General features: G+C 33.9%; 4 protein-coding genes across 10 annotated transcripts; 3 read left to right on the top strand and 1 right to left on the bottom strand.

The window, feature by feature from the left end:
• Positions 1-891: 891 nt before the first annotated feature.
• Positions 892-7,046, top strand: LOC101220412 (citrate synthase, mitochondrial). Of its 2 annotated transcripts, none has more exons than XM_011661171.2 (20): positions 892-1,051; positions 1,264-1,333; positions 1,420-1,482; positions 1,783-1,824; positions 1,928-1,993; positions 2,174-2,239; positions 2,400-2,513; positions 2,645-2,708; positions 3,070-3,152; positions 3,628-3,677; positions 3,755-3,832; positions 4,035-4,163; positions 4,296-4,338; positions 4,496-4,582; positions 5,084-5,185; positions 5,635-5,742; positions 5,860-5,910; positions 6,283-6,356; positions 6,440-6,491; positions 6,580-7,046. In XM_011661171.2, exons 2-20 carry the CDS (start codon positions 1,283-1,285, stop codon positions 6,670-6,672), a joined length of 1,416 nt encoding a protein of 471 aa, XP_011659473.1. In that variant the 5' UTR covers positions 892-1,051; positions 1,264-1,282; the 3' UTR covers positions 6,673-7,046. The 2 variants fall into 2 exon arrangements, with proteins under 2 accessions (XP_011659473.1, XP_004135902.1); XM_004135854.3 differs by having other exon boundaries at positions 893-1,103.
• A 1,119-nt stretch (positions 7,047-8,165) lies between these two features.
• On the top strand, positions 8,166-10,311 carry LOC101220885 (hypothetical protein). The gene is made up of 2 exons (XM_011661170.2): positions 8,166-8,405; positions 9,875-10,311. The coding sequence occupies exons 1-2, from the start codon at positions 8,269-8,271 to the stop codon at positions 10,116-10,118; spliced, it is 381 nt and encodes a 126-aa protein (XP_011659472.1). The 5' UTR covers positions 8,166-8,268; the 3' UTR covers positions 10,119-10,311.
• Positions 10,312-10,818: 507 nt separating this feature from the next.
• On the bottom strand, positions 10,819-13,540 carry LOC101220647. The gene is made up of 3 exons (XM_004135855.3): positions 13,260-13,540; positions 11,429-11,536; positions 10,819-11,291 (listed from the first exon to the last, which is right to left on the bottom strand). Exons 1-3 carry the CDS (start codon positions 13,320-13,322, stop codon positions 11,073-11,075), a joined length of 390 nt encoding a protein of 129 aa, XP_004135903.1. The 5' UTR covers positions 13,323-13,540; the 3' UTR covers positions 10,819-11,072.
• Positions 13,541-15,476: 1,936 nt separating this feature from the next.
• On the top strand, positions 15,477-17,991 carry LOC101207956 (callose synthase 2). 6 transcript variants are annotated; one of them, XM_011661167.2, is made up of 7 exons: positions 15,478-15,650; positions 16,022-16,186; positions 16,344-16,444; positions 16,725-16,843; positions 16,931-17,024; positions 17,405-17,515; positions 17,644-17,991. In XM_011661167.2, exons 2-7 carry the CDS (start codon positions 16,051-16,053, stop codon positions 17,707-17,709), a joined length of 627 nt encoding a protein of 208 aa, XP_011659469.2. In that variant the 5' UTR covers positions 15,478-15,650; positions 16,022-16,050; the 3' UTR covers positions 17,710-17,991. The 6 variants fall into 6 exon arrangements, with proteins under 6 accessions (XP_031744323.1, XP_011659469.2, XP_004136107.3 ...); XM_004136059.3 differs by having other exon boundaries at positions 17,634-17,991; XM_031888462.1 differs by lacking the exon at positions 15,478-15,650 and adding an exon at positions 15,675-15,732.
• Positions 17,992-19,190: the final 1,199 nt, after the last annotated feature.

Raw genomic sequence — 19,190 nt, 5'->3', positions numbered from 1 at the left:
ATTAGACAATTCATAAACTTTGATGCAACAACACATATATTTGACTTTTCAAGATCATGCTCAATATAAAACAAAGCTTAACTAGAAAAAAAGAAAGAAAAGAACGCCGATATTAGGCCACGACAAAAGATGATGTGTGCTATGACATCAAATACTTTCCTTTATAGTGTCTAGTTTGTTTAATTATTAAAGCTAAAGTTTAATATCCACTGCCATTACGTATAAATTGTTATAGCACAACAAATTGATATATAAATAGCATAACTCGATTGAGTATATTCATGTTGTTATGGTTTACATCTTTACTTCTCTCTAATTGAACTGAACAAATGCTCGACTTTAAATTTGATTAATATAGACGATTAATGGATATCACATCCACCATACTATATTGGAAGCGACAATATAGTGTTTGGATTGGTTGATTTTCATAATTTGTATTTTATTGACACTTAGTCTATTCAATATTTTAAATTTTAAATTTAGTCTCACACAAAATTTTACGAAACTTGGTTAGATAATAAAAAAGATAATGTCATATAAACATATTTAAAATAACAACCAAACAAAATATTTAAAACAACAACCAAACAAATAAAAACTAATAACTAATGGTTGAAACTAAATTTAAGTTTTGTTAATAGAAATTATTTTAAATATTCTCTTAATATAACAAAATATTCTAGTCTATCGAGAGCTAATAACTTGTTAAAAGAACATCCGACCAAATATTTATTCATTTACAAAATTCCCTAATATTTAGGGTAAGAATAATAATTAACATTTTTAATTTTGCGCCAGACGTCAAATTGGAAAATGAATTAAGAAAGGAGGGGTATTTCGGGTAAGTTAGCACCAAACTTCAGCCGCTGCAATACAAGCGAGAACTTACAAAGACAAGTCTCAAAAGCAATCAAAGAAATTTCACTTCCACTTTCTCTCATTTGGATTTGGATTCTCCTTCGGAATAAAGAAACTCGAAGGCGGCTCAGTTTTCCGTTTCTGAATCAACAACATCCATTGCACTCCATCTCTCTGCTCTGACTTTCCTGTACGTTCCATTCCATCTCCCTTCAATTGATTCTCATTTCATCCTAAACAGAGTTCGTCGCTGTTCTTTCTTCTTCAATATTCGTATATCATTTCTCTACGTATTCTATTTTGCTTGTTTTTTTTCTTTTTCTTTTTCTTTTTTTTTTTTATGTTTTTCATGATCTGTGATGTGTTCATTTAGCAAGTTTTGTTTTATGCATTATGCTGCAGTTAGGGAACTTTTTGAGTCATGGCGTTCTTCAAAAGTTTGACGGCTCTTTCTAAGCTACGGTCGCGTGTTGTGAGTATATAGTTTCCAAGTTGTTCCTATGTTATTGTTTTTGAGGTTGAGGTTTTAATGATCAGGAGAATTCTGTGATGCTTCAGGGGCAACAATCAAATCTCAGTAACTCCGTTAGATGGCTTCAAATGCAGAGCTCATCCGATCTTGTAATATTCTCAACTCACGTTTTTATCTTTTCTTTGTCTTGCCTGTTTGGTTAAGTTAGGCTATCGTTTTAAAGAGTCGAGACTTCATTTTAAGATGAATCTTACAGTTGTGAATTGTTTAATCGAATTGTGACGGCTGCAATTTCTATCTTGTCGGAGTTCATATCTGTTGCCATTAAATCTACGTGCATCTTTCTAATTAGCTGATCTCTGTCCATTTTGTAGTAATTAACTGGCATATGGAGTGATTACTTCAATCCAATGAGTGATTTCGCTTATAAAGTTATATCTGTTATGCAGGACCTACAATCTCATTTGAGGGAATTGATTCCAGAGCAGCAGGTTTGTCTATCCTTAACAGTATTCATCTAAGGACGATCAAACTTTCAAGGAAAACCTTACAGTTCATTAATGTATATTCTTAACATGTTTAATAATTATACAGGATCGCCTCAAGAAATTCAAAGCTGAACATGGAAAGGTTCAATTGGGCAACATCACTGTTGATATGGCAAGTATATTATTATAACTAGTCTCTATCTTGCTGCTCTCTGATATCAGTGGCCAAGTTTGTTACCTCACGATCCATTCAACCAAATCACTCCCGAGAGTTCTTATGGGAACTAATAAACATTTCTGCAAGGATTTTCTTCATATCTCTTAATTAAATGCCTTGTCTCTAACATTGAAGGTACTCGGTGGAATGAGGGGAATGACAGGATTACTGTGGGAAACATCTCTACTTGATCCTGACGAGGTATTCAATCCTTTTGGTTAATACCTAGCAAAGTTATCTGATCTTGAAATGTCTGTTCTTAATGTTTCTATGCCCAATATACATGGTTACCTCTGGTCTATTTGAATCGGATAAATGCTGATATTGAGACAGCAATTGATTGGGAGTATTATATTTCCAGGGTATTCGCTTTAGGGGTCTGTCAATTCCTGAATGTCAAAAGTTACTACCAGCTGCCAAGCCTGATGGAGAGCCACTACCCGAGGGTCTTCTGTGGCTTCTTCTCACAGGAAAGGTGAGTTGGTCAAAAAGCTTGTGTTTGACTTTTATAAATTTATATCTGTCTTGTACTGCCAAATATTTCTTGCAATTGTGGTTTTGCTTTATACTGCCAAATATTTCCTCATTTATTCTTTCATGTATCAGGTGCCAAGCAAAGAGCAAGTTGATGCATTATCTAGGGAGTTACAAAGCCGCGCCACTGTTCCAGGTTCAGCTTACTTCTGTATTAAACTGTTCAGAACTTGATGGTGTGTTGGATGCTTCTATGAATAGATAATGAAAATCAGATTGCGTAAATTTTTGTTTATCAGCATTTGTTAGTACACAAGTATGTTATGTTTTTGCCAATATTTCACTTTCCTCATAGAACCCTGTAAGTTGTATGATATGCATCATGTTAGTTGTACAAGCATATGTGGTTAATTTAGGACATCCAGTAGCTGTCTCTTCCTCTCCACCTAAGACATTTAGAAAAATGTCTTTGCATTTGTTGCACTAGGATATTTGATTAGTTGCGACTTCCACAAGCATTTTCCTAAATGGTGGGCTTTTGTCATTACTGGATGCAGATTATGTATACAAGGCCATTGATGCTCTTCCTATTACATCTCACCCGATGACTCAGTTTGCAACAGGTGTCATGGGTCTTCAGGTTTGTAATTTTTTTCAAAAATGTCTTTTTAAGTACATCTTGGGGGTGGAGGGATTTGAATCCAGGATCTCATGTTCTCAGGAACATACAAATGCCAGTTAAGCTAAGCTCATTAGTTATTATGGCTCTTAAGGTTTGTAATGAAGTTCTCTATTTGTCATGTCCTACATGAGGTGAATGGTGATTATGATTTTCTTGCTCACTACGTGAAAGGTTTATGAGATAATAGGATTAGTTTGGATATTTTCATATTGGATTTCCTGAAATATTTTCTGGTTTGTTTATCTTGAGCAAAACCATCGTTTTATGTTTAGTTTCAATTTTATCAACCATGCATTGCTGAGTTTGGTTTCTCGGAAGCACAATTATTTCTAGACCATTTAGAGCACAATTATCTTCTGGTTTGTTTATCCAGCTTCATCTTGGCATGCTGTTTTAGCTGTCTTTTAAAGCATCTACTTCTACTTCATTTCAGGTTCAAAGTGAATTCCAGAAGGCTTATGAGAAAGGAATTCACAAATCAAAGTATAGTTTTATGCATTTGCGATTCAGGCTTCTTATTTACTCAATACTCAAGTACTGAAAACTATTCGTTATTTTAGGTATTGGGAACCAACGTATGAAGATTCACTGAATTTAATTGCTCAAGTGCCTTTGGTAGCTTCTTATGTCTACCGCAGGTTGGTAGATCACTTTCTAATTGTAGACTTGTCGATTATATTTCAACTAACTGTACTTCAACATGGAAATTTCTCCTTCTAATCAGCTTCATCATATGCTATAATATTTGCATATTTAAAAATGTTCTGGCATCTTCTTGCACGCTCTCTTCCTTGTTAGCTTGTTGGATTAATTTGGATATCCTTCTAAACATATTTGAAGGATATACAAGGATGGCCATATAATTCCAAAAGATGACTCTCTGGATTATGGTGGGAATTTTTCGCACATGTTAGGATTTGACAGTCCCCAAATGCAAGAACTCATGAGGCTCTATGTTACTATCCATAGGTACTGTATATGTTATTCCACTCCGTATGACTCAGACCATTTGAATGTCTAATATCTCATATTGTAAACTTGAGCAAGCAAGAGATAATAATTAGATTAAATATAATGTTTGTTTGAAAAAATGACCTGCAGTGATCACGAAGGTGGGAATGTAAGCGCTCACACAGGCCACCTTGTAAGTTATCTCGCTTCTCAATTTTCTCTCCTGTATTTTATAGCTTCTCATATATTCTGGAAATCTGTTGCATAATGATTGAAACATGACTTTTCAAGCGCACTAGGGTAATGTAAACATATCAATATTCATACCCGCGTTTAATACATTCATGCAGGTTGCTAGTGCACTTTCAGATCCTTATCTTTCATTTGCTGCTGCTCTAAATGGTCTGGCTGGGCCATTACATGGTTTGGCAAATCAGGTGCGTGGGGTAGATTGTTTTCTAATAGATACTTTTTATTCCCCTCCATTTAGCACTAGCTCTTAATAAATTATATAATTATCATTTGTAACACTCATGATATTGATGGATTTAATTCTTACTACCCTTTCCCCTCCACGCCATTCACCTTCAATTTACCTAAAGAGGGGAAAAATGAATCAGTAGAGAAGCAACGGGTATTGAGAACATTCTTTGGGTTTGTTCATTGTAATTTATAACTGATAGTTTGATTGTAAGTTATGGAACGTTCTTCAGAGATTTATTTCCTTTTGCTGTATATCTTTTGACTTTTGAGTGATGGAATTTATTTCTTCAGTTTAAGACCGTAGATCTGAAGTCATATGATGCTTGAGTGTTAATCTTAACTAGTACCAGTTGGCTTGATGACATGAATGCACAGCAACAAATGTTTTGCCTTATGGATCTTAACGACAGATAGAGATTGCCAAATATTGTCTTCTCATTTCCCACTGCTTGCAGGAAGTTCTGCTTTGGATCAAATCTGTAGTGGAGGAGTGTGGAGAGAACATAACCAAGGATCAATTGAAAGACTATGTTTGGAAAACACTAAACAGTGGCAAGGTGATAACCTAAATTCATTCTTCATTTTCATTCTAGCTAAAAATGTCAGGCATGGAGATCATATTTAATTTACCTTCATCTTTGATTATAAAAAGATACTATAGTGTATAAATTGGTAACTGTACTATTTTATAGTAACTGACTATCTCTCTTCAGAGGTTCATCGACAGGAATATGCACTTTTTGCCTTTTTTTTAGTTGGAAAATTTCTTAGTCCCCCACTTGGTTTGCCAACTGTTTGAGAAAATTTTCCTTCAAGCATCTCTGCCATATTTGTTAGTTTGTCTGGGAGATATTTTCTCCCATTTTCACAAACACCAATATATTTGGGATCTTGTCTACTATAGGAAATGAATATGTTTTTTTACGCAATTCCTTTTCAAATTTAAGGGTTGCATATCGGTTATATGAACTTCCAACAATTTCTTATTATTATTTTCAAATTTTAGGTTGTTCCAGGATTTGGTCATGGAGTTCTGCGTAAAACAGATCCAAGATACACTTGTCAGAGAGAGTTTGCCTTGAAGCATTTGCCTGACGATCCTCTTTTTCAGCTGGTTGTCATTTATCCCTGATTGGAAACTTTAATTAACATATATCTGATCTTTATAGATCTTTTCTTATTTACGTAACTGTAAATCTTTCACACAATAACCTAGCATGGGCATTTCCAGGTATCCAAGCTCTACGAAGTTGTGCCACCTATCCTAACAGAACTTGGCAAGGCAAGATAAACCTCTCTGTGCTTTATCTAGCTCAATTGTGCATGCTCCTTATCTTCCCCACAAATAATTTCTAAAAGCATATATGAACTCATTTTTTATGTATGGGCTTTTTAACAGTTAGGTACGAAATTCTTCTGGAGATTGTTTTTTTAAAATGACATTTATCAACCATTTAGATTTAAATTCTCTCCAGTTCATATGGTCATAAAATGAATTCTACTTTGTTTATGAACAAGACACGCTTGATTCCATAGTCAACACAGTATATGTTTTGATTGACTGTATGAAACTATCCTCTGAATTGTTAATGCTTATGGAGGGCACACAAGGATCTTACATGGTTGTCTCTTGTGGCATTTTCATTGTTTGCAGGTTAAAAACCCATGGCCGAATGTTGATGCTCACAGTGGAGTGCTGTTGAACTACTTTGGTTTGACTGAAGCAAGGTAGATTGATTGCGTTTCCACTTTAACCTTGCTAAATTTCAACAAAATTGACACCTAAAACTTTCATTTTTAACTATGTGCAGGTACTTCACTGTTCTCTTTGGTGTTTCAAGGAGTCTTGGTATTTGCTCTCAGGTTTGTTTTCTCTTACACTCGTTTTCAACTTCTTGATCTTGCTACCAAATTCTTTGAGATTTACTTTCCTCTATTTTTTTGGGTTCAGTTAATATGGGACCGAGCTCTTGGGTTGCCACTAGAGAGGCCGAAGAGCGTGACGATGCAATGGCTTGAGGACTACTGCAAGAAAGCTACTTGAATTTGTAGTGGCTGACTAAAAGAAAATTTCATTGAGGCTTTACAAATTTGTTCAGAGCGAGTGATTTCTTATCATCTGTAATAAAGTATTCTCAAGCATGGTTTGCCCACGCAGATGCAAAGATCATCTGGAATTTCCTTTGGTGATTAGTAAATTTTATAATCACTTGTTTTTAAACTTGCCCAGTTTTCTGGCTAATTTTTTATTCGTTTGATCTCACTAAGTAGTTGTTAGAGGCACAATGAGAAGGAGGAAATGGTGGGAGCCATTAATAAAAAAAGGTTTGACCATTAAGAACTGAGCAGAGCAGAGCTTCAGCTGCACTTTTCCCTGTAACTACATACTTCTAAGTATACATGCATTTTTCAGTATCATATTCCCTCAACGTTTAAAGCTGTTAGGACTGGTTTTGTTGAAAGTAATTTGTTATATTTATAGTGAAGAAAATTGTTTTAAATGACAAAACTGTTAGAAATATTTATAAATATAATAGAACGTAAGTCTCTATCGGATAGTCTCTAAATTGAAAGGTGTAATTCATCACAAATAAATAGTGATATTTTTGTTTGTTTGCTTGGTAGGTTGGTATTGATAATATTCTAACATGCTAAAATTTGGTATGTTTTTACCTTTATCTTTGAACTTAATTTTTAAAATAAAGATTGCTGTGATAAGATAGTAAAACAAATGCTTTTCTTTTTCTTTTTTTGGTATGAAAGAGTCGGATCAAAATCTGTAATATGCTATATTCTAGAAAGAGAATATGTGGAAGTAAGAAAGTTGAAAATGCTAACGAACAGCTTGTCATTGAATTCAGTGCCTCATTTCAATTTCTAAGGAATCTTTTGGTGTCAAGATTTGGAAGTTAAGTTGGCAACTAAAATGCTCAAATTGCGTATAAATGAAACAGCGTAGGAATAATCACAATGAAGTATAGGGTTGGATTAAACTAAAAAATTATATAAATTAGTACTAAGATCATATTTTCTCTTCAAGAAAGGTAGATGTGGGATCAAATTCTCTGCCTACTCCAAAATATAAATAAAATGACGTGGGATAAAAAAAAAAGAGAAATTCTCTGCCTACTCCAAAATATAGATAAAATGATGTGATGAAAGAAAATTAAGATTCTTTCTACTATTTATACGTTACTAATCTCACACATAAATAATCGCATTAACTTTTGAACAGTGATCAAAGTACCTATGTACCAGTACTTTTTTAGTTCCATCCCATGTTCATCTTAATCAAGAACATACATTAACATTTGCACCAACAATGTAAAGATTTGCATCGGAGTTGAGTATATCATTTCTAATTTTTTTAGTGCTAGGATAGTATATATTATATAGTTATTTCCATCATCGTTGATACAATATGATTGGATGATATGATATGTTATTTTATTGGTCATAAAATAATCATATTCATTATGAAGTTACGAAATTCAAAACAAATGTGTATTAAAAAATGAAAATATTGGTATGATAAGAAAATGACACGTAGATTACGAACGGAAGAAGCACCAACCACTCACTCTTTGTGTCCGGAGGCTCCAAAGTTTTTGTATTACGACTAAGTCACTGACGGTGAAGAATGGCTTCCGTCTTCGCTGCGCCGCCGTCTCAACTGAATCTCACATCCCGCCGGAGTTCGATTCACCGAGCCTTTCTTCCTTCTTACATTGCCAGCATTCAATTTCACTCGAACGCCTCTCCATTTCCTTCTTTCAGGTATCCTTCGTGTAATCACTCTTCTTCGATTCCTCGTATTCAACATTTTAAATCTCTTAGAAAATTTCGGGATTTTTATATGCTGTAATGAGACTAATGAGCATGCTTGCGATGAAGTTCATCTGTTACTTAGTCCTGTAAAGTGGATCGACTGTTTATTTTTGTTGAAAATGGAATGCAGCTGGTAGTTGCTAATTCCTAATTGCTTTTGGCTTCTAACGCAAAGTGCTTCACTAGTATTTGGTTTTATTTTTCTGAGTTTATATTTGACATACCTTTGATTTGATTACTACTTAAGCAGTTTTCTTCGATCTCGGTATTCAACATCTATAATCTCAGGGATATCCGGATTTTTATGTGTTGAATGGAGCATGTTAGCATTAAAGTGAATCCTCCTTGATTTGTGTGTTGAAAGTGGAATTGAACGATTGTCGCTGGCTTGCTGGTTCCTAGTTGGTTTCAGCTACTGACGCAAACAGCTTATTAACGTTCTGAATGTTTTATAGTTTAAATGTTGTGAACCTTTGATTTGATACCTATTTTAGCAGTCCTTTTCGACAAATTGCTTCTGGCTGGCATGTACAGTTTCAAAGGATATCTGAAGTTATTATTTGGTGTTGCACTGTTGTGAGCATTTTAGCATTCAAGTTCGTCTATAACTTTGTTATGTTAAGGTAATCCATTTTGATTCTTGTGCTGAAAATTGAATTTGAAGGTAGTTACTAAACCCTAAGCCCCAATTAAACACGCACAGCCCTCGGGCCAAACAAGGAAGCTCACTCCACTCCACCTAAACCCTCAGCCCAAACAGGCCCAAAGCTTAAATAGTGTTAGGATTGAGACTTCCTGATCTTGTTCGACGTCTACATGGGATGGATCTTTGATTTGATACTTATTTGGTCATTACATGAGCATGAATAGAACTTTGTCCATTATTTGTTGGTTTCTGGTGCAAATAGGGAAAGTCTTATTTGTTCGTTCTGAAGGCTCTTCTCTAATAGTGAAGCAGTTCTACTGTAGATTTCCGGGAAATAATAATTCTACAATGGCCTATATGGTTTCTTGAAAATAGAATTAAAACCTATTATCTTCTCAAATTGTCAGTTGACTCATCTGTGCATTCTCTGCCAAGTTACTCTTTAGAGTAATCTTGTGGAGTATTGGGGTGGAAAATAAAATTTCCCATCATTCTTGGTTCCATCTTTTAGGATCTTTATTGGCCTTTGTCTGTTTAGCTTTTCGCTTTTTGGTTTCTTTTCATATCATTTATTACTGGTAATTATTTACTCAGAAAGATATATATGGCAGGCTTGTATAAGGGCCAAACCAGTATCTGAAATTCTCTTTTCACATGCTAAGCAGATTTACTGGAAACTATAATACATTTAAGAATTAAGAGTATGAAATGACTGATATTTGTATTCGCAATATTTACTTAGACGAGTGCTTATGTGATTTCTTTTATACAGGTACAGGAAGAACATCATTGGATTAGAATTAAGGCAAAGATCTATAGCAGCCTCAAAATCCACAGATGGGAATTCCATCAAGGAGGAAAATAGTTCGAGTAAAGCAAGTAGTGATGATGCCCAAGGTCCTCCATTTCTTACCATTTTAGCTGGATTTTTTGTCTTATCCCTTATACTATGGATATTCAGTTCTGCTGTTACGTCACTTTTAGGTCTAGTCGTCAAGCTGATCTCAGCAAAATAATGTCGCATAATTGGAATAGTTTCATGTTTCTAAGCATAAATCTGTATGGTTATATTTGTAGCAAAACTTACTTTTTAGCCAGTTTTAGCTTTATTTGTAGTGAATAGATTTTGTTTTCATCTTATTTATGCCCTACCTTCAGCTGTCTTCAGGCAATTGAGTTGGTAAATAAATAATTGTGTAGATTAACCCATCTATTCAAATGTCCAAGTCAAGCCCTCTTTGGATCACCAATTAAATGAACTCAAATAATTAAATAAATGTTCAAGTCAAGCCAGAGCCTATTATATGTCTAAGTCTTTAAAGTTACATTGATTTCGAGTTAGTTAAAATTTGTCATGTGATTAAAGACTTGGTTGATCACTTTCAAAAGTGCACTAAAAACTAGTTTTGTTTTTCTTGTTTAGGATCATTCATGTTTAGAGATTCTAATATATATATATATATATATATATATATATATATATATATATATATATATCGTAGTAGTTTGATTGAATAAAATAAACATGTATTTAACCATTCAAGGCTTGATTTTCTTCTTTTCAACTTATTTTTTGAATTTGTATACTATCACAAGTAATTTTGATCCATTCAAGTAGATTATCTCCCGTTAAATTATGGCAAAATATCAAAATTTTACTTTTCATGCCTGATAAAGTTAATTTCGTACAAACAAAAAAATTAAAGGAAAAAAAGAAAAGGGCAATATCTCAGATTAGCATATTTATTTACATCAATATTTTTTTTTAAAAAAAGAACCTTTCCAATATTTATCTTTGGAAAATTATGAAGGATTATTTCTACAGACAAGATTGGTTGGAAGAATAGATCCAAGTTTCCAACCACTGTATAAGCTAGCTTTAAAACATATTCTTTATCAATACAACAAAATTATGATAGATAATTGAAATTACTTATCCTTTAATTAAACAAAAGAAAAAACAATGATATCTAACTTTCACAATTCGCTTCTGTTTCTGAATTTTCTCCTACGGAAGGTGTAAAATTTCGTCGTTCGTCTGCCGATGCAGTTATCACCGGCATCCAAATATCAGCAGTATCACTCAACAGAGACTGCACCTGTGGATCTGCAGCCATTGCTGAAGAAATCATTTCATCCACATTATCTAGCTTTTCAGATAGCTTATCCAACTCCTTGGCAATTTCCAGCTGAATAAAGGACATAAATAGACAAATTGGAAATAGACTTTTTAGATATTAGATAGAATCAATCTCTTCATGAAAATGCTTGCACGGTTGAACAAAGATATATGCAATGAATGTATGTAAAAGGTAACCATACTGACTTCATCAAGCTGCTTTAAGGACTTTGAGGGTACTTTTGTAACTTCAAGTCCGAGAGCTTCGATCTTTGTACGCAATTCAACTTCTTCCTGGTTGGTAAGTGATTCGACCTGCAAAATAAATTTATCTTTAGGTAAGAGAAAGTGCAGATAAATTCCCAAAATTACTAGCAAGCACCTTCCTTCCACAAGCTAGAATTCTCCTCCATGCCCTTTGGATTGTCATATTCCTTATCAGTAGTCACTACGCAAATCTTAAAAACCTTTGAAAGAGAGGCTGATCCCAACCCAAAATTGTTCCAAAAGGATGAATCTTTAGCATTTGCCACTTTAATTAAAGAACATTGCTCTATTAACTTAGATATGTTCCAAGGAATACATGGACTTCCGACTATTCCCTATTTGGCCGACCATCCCCTTCCTTCTTCCCATAGTAACTGGTAATCTCTTCCTGTAGTTCTTTGGAGGGAACCTTTGTAGCCATTTTATCAAGTGATTATGTTCCTCTCCCTAAGTTACCTATTCCAAGCCTTTCCAAACTCTAGTGTCGAGCTTCGATGTGCTAGTTAACAAGATGGCTCAACTTTTCTATGCTTGGGTCCATTGTTGTTAAATCTCTAAGAGCAGATTTGGTGGGTTTGGTTGAATCTCCCAGGAAGGGTCTTTATTCTATTATTTGGTCAGTCCATCATCCAAAGAAGATCAAAATTTTCTTTGGGACTTAGCGTTGGCGCTATATGGTTGATAGGTTACAATGATGAATGCTTTACATGCACCACTCCCACTTCTTGGTGCCTCATGTGCCGCCAAACATGCTAAATCTCCATATCAACTATTTTGCTCATTGTTCATTCGCAACTTGCTTCTGCCATGTTATTTTGGAAGCTTTTTACCAACATGTTGAATCTCTGAGGACCCAAACTATGAATGAGGTTTGATGACCCAACCCCATGCCAATATTGTTCAAAATCAAATTTGAGACAGTTCAGGAAGAGAAGACGTGTAAATTGAGAGGTTTTGGTTACTCATCACCGTACGAGGCTTCACCAATACAAGCGTTGTGATGAGTTTGGTAGGTGAAACACAAAACTGAAAACATGATATATGAATATGACAATACACAGAACAGGAGTGGTGACTGAAAGTTTGGTAGGTAAAGACCTAGTTCAGGATTTAAATCACTATGTTCCTCTTAAATGTTTACTTCCTAACACCAAGTTGACGTTCAAACCAGGACAACGCGCATCTTTTACAGAAACCATAATATCCTACTGCAACAATGCCCCGACTTCATTTATAAAGATTGAAATACCCATACCTTCTTCTATGTTTCTTAAGCATACACAAAATTCTTACATGCTTAGGACAATTTAGCTACACCCAGTATCCAACAAAAGCACAATCAAACCAAATTTTCAACTACCCAGTACTCAAAAATCAATGTTCAAATAAAGCCAAAGATACAAGAAAAGGTTTAATCAACGAAACATAGCAGGAAACACTACAGCCCCAAAATTTCCCAATACCAAATTCTGCATAAATCATAAATTTCCAAAATAAATAACAGAGAATTAAATGTCGAAGCAACACTGCGCTCGGTCCTGCTCCTGATGATTTACCTACTTTTCTAGACATCTAAAAGACACAATCAACCTAATTTGTCGTTCTAACAGAAAATCTCGACAATACCTAGATGAGAAATTAACCAATTCCAATACATAACTACTCTTAGAGCACGAATAGAATTAGAAAAATCGAAAAGGGTAGATCCCGAAAAATGAAGTAAATAATGAAAAAGTGATGAATTGGGAGGAAAGTGGTGGGAAATTTGGACCTGGTGAAGAAGATTAGCAAGAAGCTGGAAGAGTTGCTCGTCCGCCTTCCCTTCGTGGGCCATGTTTTTCTGGGATCGGGTTCGGATTTTGCTGAGTGATGTCGTGGGGATTTTGAGTTATTGTAGAAAGACAATGGCGCAAAATTTGAGTGATCTCTTTGACGTGGGATCGCCGATTATTGTGGCCAATGTGACACGCTCTCTCCTTCGCATGAACTACGGTCACACCCACTCATCAAATGAATTAAATTTTGGTTAACTCATCCAAAAATACCTATCAACGTTGGGGAACGCAAATTTAACCCAATATTTATAAAATACACTAAAAATTCAAATTCTATTCAATATTAGATATTAATAGATATATTTCTACTAATATTGATAAACACTAATAATAATATTGATAAACACTAATTATAATATTGATAGACAATGATAGAAGTTTATCAACTTTTATTATCGACAGAATTCATAATTTTACTGTATTTTGTAAATCTTTTAATTAAAAATACAAAAAAAAATCGTAGAAAAAAATAGAGTAAACATAGGAACTTAAACTTGGAACTAGAGAGCTATTTGATCAATTTATTACTGAGTTAACTAATAAGGTTGATACAAAATTAGTTATATAAATAACAAGCACAAAGTTAGAGGAGGGGTCGAGCATCCGATCATACATTAAATTAGTCAATGTTGACAAAAAAATAAAAAAAAATGATGATGATGATAAATAAATAGATCTTGAGAAAAGTGTAACAAGCACCACACCTATAGATAAGTTTCTTTTTTCTTTTCATTTTTTGAGTTCGGAGACTACATTTTTCTTCTCCTTATATAAATTCATCATTGATGTCACGTAAAAGTTATTCTTGTTTGAATTTTGGTATCAAAGACTCAAAAAGTTGGTGTGAATAAAACCTAAATATATTGTTGATAATCAAGGGATGATGGAAATGTGCTCATTACACAAATGTTGATATCGAGTTTTGAAATATAGCCATAGTTAAATGGCAGAAGTTATATAATGACATATAAAACATCCACACCATCTAACTAACCAATTATAAATGTTCAAGATGGCTATAAGGCAACGAGAGGTTGCTCCCCTTGATATAGGATGAATTGTAGATAATGCAATCAAATAGATAAGATAAAATAATTTGGTAACTTTGACTATTTGTATCGTGAAAGGTGAGAAAGTATGATGAACGTACCGAGAGATTGCTCACCCTAAAATTGAAGTTAATAAATTATTTGTACCACCTTAATTAACTAATTACCTTTGTGTTGTATCTGATTATATAGGTATTCCTTTTTTCAAATTGCTTAAACACAACTGAGTACATGTTACACATGACACTTGTATCTATTTTCATCTTATTTCTCTTGTGCAGCTAGTATAGTTATACGTATGGTAGACCATACGGTTCATATTTATACGGTATAGAAACAAATTGCATGAAGTTACATCACATGCCATATTCTTAAGTGCATTAATTCTCTGTTTTCGACCTTGACTTATCCATGAAACCTCTTGTTTCACTTACATTTAGACAAGTGAGAGGAAAACTTGTACATACACGATCTATCTTTAGACATAGTAATGTTTAAGTAAGCACCATGCATTTTTATTGTATTACCCTATCTTAGTCGCAAACTTAGAGCTATATTTCACATCCACAATACAACAGAGCACATATATTATATATCAAAACTAAGTACTCATGTCAATTAAGTTCAAAACTCACTCTGATTGATACATTATTACTTTGGTAACACTATCATAACTGTCACGAGTTACGTAGAGGCCAGGGCATGTGTCCCCTCAAAGTTCAACTTCCTTTCTTGATCTTTTTTGTTAGTCCAAAATCAGCCACATCTACTAAAGTTAATGGGTTAGTGTTCTGTACAATCCTAATTATAGTAATTAAAAATGAAATCATATGTGGAATGGCAATAGGCCATCAATAATGTCATTTAGTTACATTTTTCATACCTTGACCAAATTTAACAATGCCATGTGTTAGATTCTTCTCGATTAAGATTTACTAATGAAGACGGTTACTTTAATGTAAAATTGACAGAATATGAACAAATTCAATCTAAAGAAAACCAAAAGTATCTTTCAAAATAAACCACTAATATGCAAAAGAATAATTTATAACAAAAAGTATTGAAGTTAGGCACAAAATTTCATTTATTTACTTTTGCCACTGTTCTTTACTGTCTATACTTTGTAGCTAGCATCTTTTTGCCTTACTTTCTTCTTCCATCTCTAAACAGTCCACTTCTTTCAATCTTTATCTCCACTTTTCGTTGTTTTTTGGAATTCCAATCAGCCCTTTTGGTGATTTGATTCGGTTTCGCTGTTACTTAGCTGAACGAGCGTGGGTATGACTGGATTGAATTTGTACAGTTTTTTTTGTTGTTGTTACTTATTGGTTGTATTTTGGTATTAAGCAGCGAATTTTGGGTTGGTGGATGTATTACTTTTGAGTCCAATTACTGAAATGAATTGTGGAATTGGAATTTTTCTTGTATTTTTTGTATCTTCTTGCTCCGTTGCTTGCTAATCAAGTTTCAATCTCTTGATTAATCTACTGGTTGGTGGGGGTGGGGTTTTATTCTTGATAATTGCTTCCTTGTCTACTCATCAGACGTGTTGTGTTTTCAATTGGTTCTCTTTTTGTTAGTTCACTGTGCTACTCTTGCGAACTTTGAAGTGTGGATCATCTAAATTCATGTTGGATTTGTGTTTTTAGGATTTGGTGTTTAGTACTACTGGTTAAACATGGCTCAACGAAGGGGTTCGGATCAACAACCGGGTAATAGTGAGGTGATTATTCCTCCTTCACTTGATGAAATTGCTCCAATTCTTTGTGTTGCTGACGAAGTCGAGGCAAGTAACCCGAGGATTGCTTATCTATGTAAGTTGCAATTACTTTGCCTGGAAATTTGGAATTCATTTGAAGTACTACTTTCTCCTTTTAACTTTACTCGTAAGGCTTATTGGTTTTGAGTCAAGAATTAGTTCAAGAAGAAAAGTGATGTTAACTTCAGCGAACCATTGTATTTCTGGGTCAGGTCGATTTTACGCATTCGAAAAGGCTCACGGGTTAGATCCCAGATCAATCGAACGTGGAGTTCGGCAATTTAAAACTGCACTTCTTCAGCGTTTAGAGCGGGTATTTCAGTTCTGTCTGTTCTATATCTCTATGTTCCACTCTTTGCTTGTAGTTTTTCCTTTATGTATATTCTGCACTGCACACGTACTTGTTTGCAGCATACTGTGACTACATAGGACTATTTAGGACTAGGAGGTAATGGTTTATTTGGGTTTGCTTTGATGGTTTCTTAATTATATTTTCGTACCAAAGAAAAAGAAAATAATGCATTGTGATGAAGATAACAATTTGGACTTTACTTCTTTCATCTATGTTGTTGACTGGTATTGCTGCTTTTCAGGAAAATGAAACAACACTAGCTGAAAGGCAAAAGAGTGATGCGTGTGAAATGAAGAACTTTTATCGACATTACTACACAAAATATATAAAAGCCTTGAATGAGGCTGACAAAGCTGATCGGTAGTTTTAAAGAAAATAATGTAGTTCGCTTGGTTGTTTGAATTCGTTGCACTGCATTATTTGAACTGATGTTCTCTTCCTGATCAGTGCCCAACAGCCAGAAGTTTATAAAACTGCCGCAATCCTTTTTGAAGTTTTGAAGGCTATGAATCAAACAGAGGCTATAGATGTAGCTGATGAGGTAAAACTGATAATATTATAATGTAAACGTTGCAAGACATTTTTCTGTTCACCTTTTATTTGGTTTCTTTGCAGTCATATCTTGAACAAATGTGTTAAAGAGTATTGATATAATATTAAATTTACCATAGCCCATCAACTTAAACTTTTGTGTTGGTTGGTGATTAAGGCTCAAACTCATGTAAAGTGGTCGTTTCTTTTCCAAGTAATATTGAATTTCACCTGTGTGGGGACTTGAACAAACTTTCAGGCTGCTAGTGAAGAGGAGTGTTAGAGTGTTGATATAATGTTAAATTTACCATATACATCAACTCAAGCTTTTAACAAAGTGTTGTTTATTCACATACTTATTGTTAATATTTTTTCTTATTTGTGTCTAAGATTTTGGAAGCTCGCAACATGGTTGAGGAGAAACAGCAGATGTATCGACCATTTAACATACTTCCTCTTGATTCTAACAGTCAAAATAAGATAAACACGAAAATTCCGGAGGTTTCTTCATATTAATTATCTTTTTCATTTAATTGGTCTAGTTAAATAAGATGATTATGCATTATAAGTATCAAAAGAGTATTATGTATGTTTATTACATTTTAAAGTTTTAATGCAGAAAATTTTAGGTGAGAGAGAAGAGTAGTCGAGCAACCAACGTCAGGTGGGGGAGACACGCGACAACCTGGCGATAAGAGAACAGATGCTAGGTGATCTACATTGTGCTAGGAGTAAAAAATTGGTTGGCACAAATGTCAGAAAATGGAGCCAATGATGCTCAGAGGCTCAACCCGCATCTTGATGTTTTCACTTATATTTTTTTTATGTTGTATTTGTAATTTGAACCTCATGGCCGATAGGCCTAAAGTTTTATTTATGAATACAATTTCCTACTATTTTCATTTTCCCATTTCGAGGTTGCTCGCCTTAATATATAATGAGTTATATAATGCAACATCAAATAGATCAAATCTAAATCATCTAGTAGCTTTGAGTGTTTACATCCCGAAAGATGAGCAAGTACTAATGTACCAAGAGGTTGTTCGCAATAAATTTGAAGTTAATAAATAATTTATATTACCTTTATTGACTAATTACATTTGTGTTATATTTGATTGCGTAGACATTCCTTCATTCGCATTGCCTAAACACAACCGAGTACATATTACGCATGACCCTTATATCCATTTTCATCTTGTTTCTCTTATGCACCGTCTGGTAGATAACACGGTTCATAATTTTTATGGTATAGAAAGAAACTACATGAAGTTAAATCACATGCTATATTCTTAAGTGTATTAATTCTCTTTGTTCGACCATGACTTATCTATGAAACTTCATGTTTCACTTGGACTTAGACAAGTAAGAGAAAAACGTGTACGTACACTATATATCTTTAGACGTAGTAACGTTTAAGTAAACATCATACCTTTTTATCGCATTATCCTAATCTTAGTTGCAAACTTAGAGCCTATATTTCACACCCACGATACAAGAGAGCACATATTATATATCAAAACCAAGTAGTCATGTCAATTAAGTTAAAGTTCACTTTATGATCGATACATTATCACTTTGGTAACACTCATAATTGTCATGAGTCACGTAGAGGCTAGAGACATGTGTCTCCCTCAAACTTTAACTTCCTTCCTCGGCACTTTCACTAAAGTTAATGGGTTAGTGTTCTGTACAATCCTAGTATAGTAATTAAGAATGAAATCATACGTGCAATGGCAATAGGCCATCAATAATGTCATTTACTTACATTTTATACCTTGGCCAAATTTAACAATGTCATGTGTTAGATTCTTCTCGATTAAGATTTAATAATGGAGACGGTTACTTTAATGTGAAATTGACAGAATTTGATCAAATTTAATGCAAGCAAAACCCAAAGTATCTTTCAAATTAACCACTAATCTGCAAAAGGAAGAAGAAGAAGAAAAGAAAAAGGGAAAAAAGAAAGCAATAAACCATTATAATAAAATAACAATAACAATAGTTTAATTTGGATAGTGGAATCTCTTGGTTGTTTCTTTGAAAAAAATTAATAAAGTTTGCTTTACCTTCGTTTTGCTTTCGCACGATCGTAATTATTTCAATAATTTATAACATAAAGTATTCAAGTTTGGCACAAGTTTTGTAATTTTCAAAAACTTCAGAATAACATTTTAAG

This window comes from Cucumis sativus, chromosome 7 (assembly GCF_000004075.3).
Source record: "Cucumis sativus cultivar 9930 chromosome 7, Cucumber_9930_V3, whole genome shotgun sequence".
Classification (NCBI taxonomy): domain Eukaryota; kingdom Viridiplantae; phylum Streptophyta; class Magnoliopsida; order Cucurbitales; family Cucurbitaceae; genus Cucumis; species Cucumis sativus.
Note: the sequence above shows the minus strand (reverse complement) of the source record. Positions and strands in the feature narration are given on the sequence as shown.